General features: G+C 44.3%; 1 protein-coding gene across 1 annotated transcript; it reads right to left on the bottom strand.

The window, feature by feature from the left end:
- Nucleotides 1-35: 35 nt before the first annotated feature.
- CPOX (coproporphyrinogen oxidase) lies at nt 36-9,486 on the bottom strand. Its single transcript, XM_081798118.1, has 5 exons — nt 7,374-9,486; nt 5,170-5,313; nt 4,803-4,913; nt 3,287-3,428; nt 36-1,298 (listed from the first exon to the last, which is right to left on the bottom strand). The coding sequence occupies exons 1-5, from the start codon at nt 7,900-7,902 to the stop codon at nt 1,076-1,078; spliced, it is 1,149 nt and encodes a 382-aa protein (XP_081654244.1). The 5' UTR covers nt 7,903-9,486; the 3' UTR covers nt 36-1,075.
- Between the last annotated feature and the right edge of the window lie 799 nt (nt 9,487-10,285).

Genomic DNA, 10,285 nt, shown 5'->3' with positions numbered 1-10,285 from the left:
TTTTTTTAATAAATGTTCACTGGCCATTTTATTGACATAATTGTTATATTAGTTTCAGGTGTACAATATAATGATTCAACAATTCTGTACATTACTGCTTGCTCATCACCAAAAGTGGACTCTTAATCCCCTTCACCCTATTTCACCGATCCCCCACACCTCCCTGCTGGTAACCACTAGTTTGTTCTCTGTATTTGAGTCTCGTTTTGTTTGTTTGTTTTTTCTGGCTTAGTCGGTAGAGCACAAGACTCTTGATCTAGGGGGTGTGAATTTGAGCCCCATGTTGGGTGTAGAGAGTACTAACACACATACATATATACATTCGTACATACATACATACATACAATAAGGGAAGCTCCTATTTGGAGCAGAAGGAAGTGTCTAACATATTGGCTGGCACATAGTAAGGACCCCATAATTAGTTAATATTGTCATTAACTATAAATAATTTCCGAAATGATTATGCCCATCATAATGACCTCCATGAAATCTTAAAGATGAATGGAAAAGTGTGGGATTCCAAATTTATAAAGCAGCAAAAACATTAAATGATGCCCATATCTTGGCATAAGGCTGGAAGGTATTGCTAGAAGACTAAAAGAAATCAGCCGAATTAAATTCAGCAAGTACCACTACATGACTGCTATGAGTCGCTAATGTACAGACAAATGAAATAAATTTTGCTTTTTTTTTTTTTAAAGTTTTTATCTATTTGAGAGGCAGAGAGAGAGCGAGCATGGCAGGGGGCGGGGAGCAGGTAAGGAGCAGAGGGAGCAGGAGAAGCAGACTCCCCACTGAGGAAGGGAGCCCGATGCGGGGCTCGATCCCAGCACCCCGAGATCACGACCAGAGTCGAAGGCAGATGCTTACCCACCCAGGAGCCCCAACTTTGTTCTTTTTACAGTTCTATTGCACACAATTTTTAATATTCATTTAATATTCATCTAGTTTTAAAAAGCAGCTCTGGAGAGTCTTAACACAACCCTAACAAGACAACAAGCACCCACGATGACTCCAAATGCCCCACCTCGCCGCGCCAGTTACACAACAGGGCGACCCATTCTCCTGTTGCCACTCACCGCCCTCTCCGGAGCTGCTGCCACAGCTTCTCCTGGGGCGTGAATGAGTCATCACGGTGCTTTTTCACAAGAGGAATGTAAGAAGGAACGACAGCCTGGGCGCAGCTCTGCACAAAGCGAAACACTTCCTCCTTGGATGGGGAGTCAAGGTCATCAAAAAAGATGCCCCCGATGCCCCTCCTCTCCCCACGATGGACGATAAAGAAGTAATCATCACACCTGGGAAACACGGCAGGGCCATGGCAAGGATCAAAGGGGGGAAAACAAAGACATGAAAATCAGTGTGAGCATTTCAGCGTGGAGCTCTCTCCTTGACTCACGCCAACACGGTGTCCTTACTTTCTGTCCAGCTATGAAAACGAAACTAGGGCTTTCGACAGACTTCCTGCAGTCAGCACCCATGCAGAAAATGCTTATGCTTTCATATGCGAAGTAAGGAAGGAATTTAACACATGTCTATCGGAAGTATATGGAACTCTAAAAACTTTAGTGAAGAAGAAACAAAGAGCCCAGTATTACTAGGGTATTTCCTAAAACAAGTGATGCGGCTGCCCTCGGCAGCACTGTGGCTTTTGCAAGAGGCAAGACAAGAATCCTCTACCAGCAGCAACACTAACAAGGTCTGTGTCTGGGCGCCAACCCTTCAGCTCTTGAGTCAGTTCTTTCTTCACCGAGGGAAGGTACAGTAAATAATCTCTAAGGTCTCCTTCAGCAATAAACTGTGGAGGCCCCAGAGCATGCAGGGCTGAGGGAGGGGCTGGTGGAAGGAGACGCTCAGAGAACACCTACAGACGTACGAGCCACCTGGTCTTGAGTCTTCCCCCTCTCTGTGCCTACTAGAGCAGGTTTCTTAAATGCTAAATTTGCAGAATACTTTACACGGTTGAAATAGCTTGTTAGATGATCTCTAGAAGAATAAGGGTCTGTAAATAGAAACCCCGAACAAACAAGAACTAAAAGCTGTTTGAAAGGTTCTATTAAAAATAGCCTTAATAAAAAAAACCTTAATAGCTTAAAAAAAAAGGGTAGCAGCTGCAAATCCCTAGAGCTGATGCATTGGTCTAATTCACCTTGACTGTGACTTGTTGGCTTTCCTTTACATGTATGTAACATGTTACATGTTCCTGCATGTAACATAGTTGAAGTACATCCTGAGCAACATTGTGAAGTCAGCTTTAACCAAATCACACTATTTCAAAAGCTCCATGAAGTTATGAAATTAAGAAATGTGCTAAATACTTACACTAAAAACTTCTTTTTAACTAGCCTGCATCCTACATATCTTAGTAACTAATGTCACTCAGATGGAGTCATCTCAATAACAGCAGTAAAAGGAAACCAAAAAATGACGTCACCCATACCCTTCCTCTTCCTGGAAGGATGCTGATTTGTGAGAGAAAAAAAAAAAAAACCCTCCCTCACACATCCAAGCTTCCACAGCTGTGCGGTTTTCGGGGGTAATATCAACCAAAAGGAGAATATGTCTTTTCTGAGGATTTTAAAACTGAACTCCATATCTTACATAAATAATATCAAGATTCCACAGCTAGCTCTAAAAGCAAAGCAAAATCACCCTCCCCCGCCCCCCCCCCCCAAAAACACCAAAACCTCTTCTGTTCTTCCTTTTTCAAGAATGCCAATTAGCTCTAAGTAGAATTGGGTGCTTTACTCTTATTCCAGACAACTTATGCCTAGACTCCATTTCACATTTACCAAATATCCTGGATCTCCTCACAACTCATTTCCCTTTCCTTTATCATTAGTTTCTTTAACAGAATTTCCAATCCCACTCTTCTCCTTGTCCAAAGCGTCTGGTATATTTGCATCTTTCCCTAATAGTTCTCCAACCCTTCCCATGTCCTAATATTCCTGTGGCACCAACAGTTCTCATCTAGGATGAGAAGTTAATATCCCACACGAGGATTAAAAAGCTTCTAATTCTGAGGTATAGATCATGTTAAAATTTATATCCTAAATCATTTGGGATCAAAAAAGATGCTGCTGCCCAGTTTTTATTACAGATATTCAAATATTTCTAAGTAAATAATAAAACCACTTCAAACTGGTATCCCACTTCCAGTGGGCAAAGAAAACGGAGGAACCTTCATAAGATGAAAAAGGTCTTAATGACATAGTAGTTGCCTTCAGGATCTACAGAAGGAACGAATGAAATGTATTTTAGGTGTGATGACAATACATTTACTTACCATTTTTTAAATTTAGGGTAGAGGTCAGGACCATGCTGGTCACAAGCCTCCTTTAGAGTTCTGTGAAAATGGACAGCATCATCTTGGTTCAAGTATGTTGGAGTAAGGTCACATCCACCACCAAACCACCACTGCTTGTTACCTACAAAATCAAGACATGCGATTCTCATGCAGGCTTTGGACCCTGAGATGTAGCACACTACTCACCGTATTTGCAAACCGACTTTATCAGCTTAGTTTTTTAATCATGAAATGTGCGACAATCAAAAAAGATTTAACTAGGGCGCCTGGGTGGCTCGGTCGGTTGAGCCGCTGCCTTCGGCTCAGGTCACGATCCTGGAGTCCCGGGATCGAGTCCCGCATCGGGCTCCCTGCTCGGCGGGGAGTCTGCTTCTCCCTCTGACCCTCCTCCCTCTCACGCTCTCTGTCTCTCATTCTCTCTGTCTCAAATAAATAAATAAAATCTTAAAAAAAAAAAAAAAAGATTTAACTAAATTTAGTTCTGAATGGCGTGAAGCCTAGGCATGAAAGAAAAGGTATAAGCAGAAAGAAAAAGAAGTAGGAAATTAAAAAATGAGAGAGCAGAACCAGGAGGAAAAGGACATGCATGGCAGTGAACAACGAAACATCACGTGAGTGGACTCCGGCTGCATATCAAATCACGTGAGGAGTGTAAAATGCCTCTGCTAGGTCACAGTTTAAAAAACAAACAGAAGACAAGCAAATCTCTGGTCCAAACATCCACAGTTTATAAAAACTCCTCAGGAGATTTTGATGTTCCCTGTATTAAAAACCACTGCCCCGATCCCCTTACCCCAGAAGGCGTTAAAACGTTTGCAGAGGGACACAACTTACCACTTGAGACTATTTCATGTGCTTAGTTGGGTCTATAAGTTGTTAGTACCAGTTACCAACTTCTAACATTAAAAGGCTGGACCAAACTAAATGTCTTCAAAATGCAAGTTAAATACATGGACTTTAAATACCATCACCTGCAGAGACACCCACAGCCCCAGAGAGGCACTGCACAGATGCTCCGCCCGATGCGAACACTTGGCCCAGCTAACTGCAGACAGGGGCTGGAACCACCTGTCCATACGAGGCACCATCAACCCCATCTTAAACCCACTGACAATGTGCTGGTGACTAGTGAAGCAATGCATGTGGAAGAGATTTTCCATAAGCAAATTCTCCATTTCAATGTAATCTTGTTTTCCTTTGGATTTCCTTTCCTGTGCAAAGAACCCTGCGTGCACTTTGAGCTTGAGATTCATTAAATCATTCCTTCTGTGTTGGAGGAAATATGGGGAAGTCAGAGTCCAGCCAATACTATTTTCTTCTTTTCACCTCTAGCGCATAATCCATTGCACCTGCCAAGGGATCGGGCTTCATCCGCCTCCCGAAAAACCTAGTTAAGATTTATATATTCTTTCTCACGTTTAGATTATACCCTCTAGCTTGTTTTAAGATACACATTTTGCACAATAATATTTTGCACAGTTCCACGGATGCTTACCATCGGCCTCTTCTACTTCAAAGTATCTATAGTTGAAATGGATAGTAGGAGCATGAGGATTCTTGGGGTGGATAACAGAGCTCACACCCATAGCAGAAAATGGCAATTTACCTGGAAAGTAAAACATATAGTGAGCGGCACTCAATCAGCCAGCTTGATTAACTCCAACATAGTTTCAGGATCAATTGTCAAAAGCTGCTTTTTGTCTCTTAAAAAACAATTTTTAAAAAGGAAATGTGAACATGCTTCTCTGGCATGTGCAACCAAGTGGATTTTTACAGAAGCACTATTTATTTTACACATAAAACTTGTGGGGGAAAAAAGGTTTGCAGGGGCTATTACAGGCTGTGGATACTGTCTGATTTACCATCTTTAGTCTTCAGAATTTTTCCTCGGCTTCTCATTTGTTTGGCTGCTTCCTCAGAAAGATTCCCATGAACAACAGAAATGCTCACCCCAGCCTTTTCAAAAACATGCCCATCTTGAAGTACACAGCTGATGCCTCCACCTCCTGTTTACAGAAACAGAAAATGAGGAGAGAGTATAAGGGTAGATGCAAAATCCAAAACAACCCTTGCATGAAGGTGGTGGGATTAGGAGTTATTTTCCTCCTTTATTTTCCAAATCTTCTATAGTATCAGTATATTTGAAATTTCTAAGTACAATAAAATTAGATAATCAGCTTAGCTGGACGACATTGCTACTGACAGTGGGCAAATACTCTATCTCCCCCACATCACTAAACTGAGGATTTCTTCCACATCTGAAATAAATCACAGGACTATTTTCTCTTCAACTACTGTTCAGAATGACATCCACTGGTTATGATATGTGAGAGAAGGCTGAGGTTAAAAACAGGTATGGGTATATTTGTGGAATGTTCTATTATTACCGAGTTTAAGAGCTCCATATTATTTCAATTGCTTTTTCTCAGTGTGTTGTTTACCATTTAATTTTGTTTACAGGCAATTAAAAAAAACAGTAGACAGTCGAACTCTTCAGGGATTTGGAGGCTTAAACTGACTAAGACACACATTAACATCTAGGTATCGGAGCTTTATTATTAATAGTTTGCTTTTAAGACACTAGAGTTACCACCAAGGCAACTGTTTCACAGAAGTACCTATTTGTCTTGTTTTATTTCTAAGAATTTTTAGAGCTGGTTGGGACGTAAGATGATCCAGTGCAACCCCCCCAAACCCCCGCACATTTCTAGTGAGAAAATGAGGCCCAGAAAGACAAAACACCTTATCCATGATCACACAGCTGGCAAGTGGCCCAAACAATCTGTCTTTCTATGCATCAGACAATATTTTAAGCACTTCATTCTTCACCCTCATGTATTATTTCTAATCTCATTTCATAGATGAGGAAACAGAGGCACACAAAAAATTAAGTAAGTTCTGAAGGCCACACTAGCTATTCTAGTACTTGAGGTTGTGGTTTGGTTCAATGGTCTTCACTTGAAAACATGACAAGATGGAAAACACTCTGAAGACCAGAGTTAACTTCATGTAATATAGATGCGGCAGTATCACAGCTCAAAATCTGCTGATGAGAGGCTGCTGTAGTATTCCTAGCTGAAAGTCAGGAATTCTTCAAGTTTATGACCAAGATGGGGAGTTCCACTCCATGGGCAATAACATGGTCAGGAATACATGATTCTATAAAAACTGGGTTTTTCATTGTTGAAGTATTATTGACATATAACATTATATTAGTTTCAGGTGTACAATGCAATGATTCAATATTTGTATACATTGCAAAATAAGTCTAGTTACCATCATCACAGTTACAAAATTTTTCTTACAATGAGAATTTCCAAGATCTCTTCTCTTAGCAACCTTAAAACATACAATACAATATTTTTGACTATAGTCACCATGCTGTACGTGACATCCTATGACATATTTATTTTATAACTGGGGAGTTTGTACCTCTTGATCCCCTTCACTCATTTTGCCCACTCCCCTCACCCCCTCCTTCTGACAACCACCAATCTGAAAAACTGGGTGTTAATACTAAAGTCTTTTTGCCATTGGAAAGAAAGATTTTCCTAGCAGGAATTCTGATGCGTGCATTTGGAAGAATTACTGACAAGCCAAAAAGTTCTTGTGCAACTTAGGAAAAGACATACTGACACAATTCACCCTCGGCTGGGGGAGTCTGGCCAGATACTTAGCAAAGAGGAGGCAAGTTCATCTTTCCATCTCTAAAGGAGGAGAAAGTGTAAATGCACCCAGAGAAACAGATGAAATGTGGGTAAGATCGATGCTCAGTTACAACTTTAGACATCCAAGCTTGTTGGCTAAAAATAACCGCAGGGCTTCTAGAAAAGGCCATCATAAAATAGCATAGGATTTGGAATGTACACTTTTAGAGTGACCAAAGATGCATCCATACGTCTGATGACCCTTTTAGTATCCATCTTTCTAAAGGTGTCCCTTCTAACCTAGCAGCCGCTCTTTTAGGTACCTCTTTCCTACTCTCATCCACTATTCTCATTTTCTGCCAGCAACCTAAGTGCGACCTCTAATTGCCATCTCCACCTCCCGCTAGGGGCCTCCTCACCTTCCTTCCTCTCCCACCGGTCCACGCAGAAGCGGGCGCCCCCGTCTACCTGTGCCAACGCTTGGCACACCTGGGCCTGGGTCTCCAGGATCAGCAGCTCCATCTTGGTCTTCATGTCGCTCGGCCTCCGCCGCAGCTCGCGCAGGTCGGTCACAGGAGGGGCCATGAAGCAGCTGCAGCGGCGGGTCAGCTCATCGTCCTCCTCCGGCCACCCGGACGAAGGGCTCCGTGCCCCCGAGCTCCTGGGCACCATCTCCGCCCGCTCTACGTGCCCGAAGGCGGCGGCGGCCAGCCCCGCCAGCCCGGCCAGCCCGGCCAGCGCCGCGGTCAGCCCGGTCCCCAGCCGGGGGCCTCCTCCCGCCGTAGGGATGTGCCCCAGCCCCCGGCACTGCTCGGTGCCAGCCGCGCCCGGGGCCCGGCAGATGCGTGCGGCCGTGCAGCGCCCGGGCCAAGCGCACAGCCCTCCGCGGCCGCCCCGCGCCGCTCGCCAGCAGGAGCCCGCGCTCAGCCTGCCCAGGTGCAAGGCCATGCTCCCGCGCTGTCACCCCTGGCAATGCCCACGTCCCGGAGACCTGCCCCTGAGTTCCCTGGGAGTCCCAAGCTGGCGAGCCGCTCTGGGAGACGGAACCTTTGGCGGAGAAGAGCTACTACCGGGTCAGTTCCCGGGCTGCCGGCGGGAGGCGGGGGATGCTGGGAGCTGTAGTGCGGCTCCTCTCGCCGCCTGCAGGGGCGCGCCGGGGAGATAAAGACTCCACAGTCCCCAGAAGGGCGGGTCCCAAAACAAGGGAACTGGGTGCAGAGGAGGCGAGGGGCGGCTGAAGCGAAGGCAGAGATAAGAGGCTTTCTGGTCACGTACAACTTCTGGTCTGCTGTCCAATCAACCACAGGGAGAAGGCAAAGTGGGGCTGAACGCTGAGGACTAACAGGGCAGAAATATGGCCCGAGACCCCTGCCCCAATTTACATTTTCAAACAGGGTTGCAAATCCTGGTTCTGAATCTATAGACAGACCCTTTGAGCCTGGTTCCAGTTCATGAGACCTTCTAGAGCTTGCAGGATTGGCTGGGGGCGGAGCCTGGTAGACTCCTTACTTACCAGCCCTTTCTAAGGGGAATCCGCAAGGGCAAGCTAGTAAAGGGCGCGTAAGAAAATCCCAGTAAAAGACTTTCTGGGATCAATTCATATCACAGTTCATCATTAAAATCTTCCCAGGTCTTGCTCCTGCACTGCCCACTTGATTATTTTAGAAATAGGAAAAGCAATGTGATTGTTTTACTAAACCGGCATAAAACTAATGACCTGGTGTGTTTGGGTGACCAAGGAATAAGAGATTTAAAAATAGTTAAAATCTGGGACACCTGGGTGGCTCAGTCAGTTAAGCGTCTGCCTCTGGCTCAGGTCATGACAGGGTCCTGGGATCCAGTCCCGTGGGCTCCTTGCTCAGCAGGGAGCCTGCTTTTCTCTCTGCCTGCCGCTCCCCCTGCTTGTGCTTGGTCTCTGACAAATAAATAAATAAAATATTTTAAAAACATAAAATAAAGAATAAAAATACTTAAAATCCTACAGTTGTGGGGTGCTGCCAAATATTTCTCACCTGTAGTACTTTCAACAACTCCTGTAAACTAGGTTTTTAAGGTTAAACCTCATAAAGATGAGGTTTATCAGCAAACATTCACACCGCTTCCTCCCTGTTACCCCAAAACACACAGGCGCGCGCGCGCGCGCACACACATACACAAACACACACTCTTTTTAAAAAAGAGGAAAGAAGCTAACATAGATTTGACAGATTTTTGTTGTTTTTGTTCCTGGAAGCATACCACAGTTCTATGTTGTCTAGACATAAAAGTGTTAGAATGACTGTCATGGAATGATTTTAATTTCTAATGGTAGATAATAATTTAAGCCACTGGTGGTGGTCTCTACAAGTTTTTTCTTGGTGGCTAGATGCAGTGATGGAACTTCCATGGCTGTGGGTCAGACCAGCTGTTCAAGCCAGGGTATCTTATCCATTCGCGACTGTATCTGGCAACTCTCATACTGGGACTCAAGGTTAGCTGGGTAGCATGCTTGACTCGCTAGCAGATTCAATGAAAGGTAAAGGCTTGGATTGAGAAGTGAATAAACTACCTGGGGTGGGATGGGGGGTGGGGGGAGAAAACCAGTGGCTTTTAGCCATAGTGTAACATGCTGCCAGGCTGAGCTGCAGGAGAAAAGGGAAGATAAGAACCATTACTTCAGGAAGGGCTGTTTGCTTCTCCTAGATGCCTGTGATAGGGTTTGGCTGGACCTGTGTAATTGAACCTTATTGATGGAAAAAAACCTCTCTAGCCCATCTTTCTATAAGAACCCCCTTTCATTATTGCTCTGATTCTGAGAGTCATAAAGCTAGGAAAAGATAAGCAGGCACAGGCCATTTTGAACATATGCCCAGTCAGATAGGCTGGTCTTGAGCCAATTGTGTACTAGTTTGCATGTTTCCATCCCTCCCTGTCCTTGGCCTCTCTGTGCAAAGGGCTGCTCTCCTTTCTGCTGATATCCAGAGCCCTCCCTACCCTACCTAATTATACTGTGCTTAAGAAAGACCTTTACGGCTATCAACCTTAAAAATAAAATAACCAGTTATTTAATCAACAAAGATGAGTTTATCTGGGAATAGCAGAAGAATTGCAACTCAGGACATGCAGACTATAGCACAAAGAGGCAAGAACAACAGAGAGGAACAAAGAACAGAGGAGAGGGACTTGCTTTTATAGAGGAAAGGAGGGAGCTGCCAGAGGTTGTTTTGGAGGAAAGTTCATAGGAGGAGAAGGAGAGTTTTGCGTTGTGGTGGCTTCTAATTGGCTGGGTTGTTGCTGGGTGAGGAGAAAATCTTCCTTCTTTCCACAGGGTTATGTAAAGTAAGCTGTGATT

Source organism: Leptonychotes weddellii, chromosome 1 (assembly GCF_054177405.1).
Source record: "Leptonychotes weddellii isolate Sample4059 chromosome 1, ASM5417740v2, whole genome shotgun sequence".
NCBI lineage: Eukaryota > Metazoa > Chordata > Mammalia > Carnivora > Phocidae > Leptonychotes > Leptonychotes weddellii.
Note: the sequence above shows the minus strand (reverse complement) of the source record. Positions and strands in the feature narration are given on the sequence as shown.

What these genes read in the sequence shown, in the direction of transcription:
- CPOX (XM_081798118.1), bottom strand. Translation starts at nt 7,902, where the DNA reads ATGGCCTTGCACCTGGGCAGGCTGAGCGCGGGCTCCTGCTGGCGAGCG. An exon ending in CCGGTGGGAGAGGAAGGAAG is followed by an intron (nt 5,314 to 7,373) that starts GTGAGGAGGCCC and finishes TTCTGTAAACAG; the next exon opens with GAGGTGGAGGCATCAGCTGT. An exon ending in TACCCTAAATTTAAAAAATG is followed by an intron (nt 1,299 to 3,286) that starts GTAAGTAAATGT and finishes CGTGTTTCCCAG; the next exon opens with GTGTGATGATTACTTCTTTA.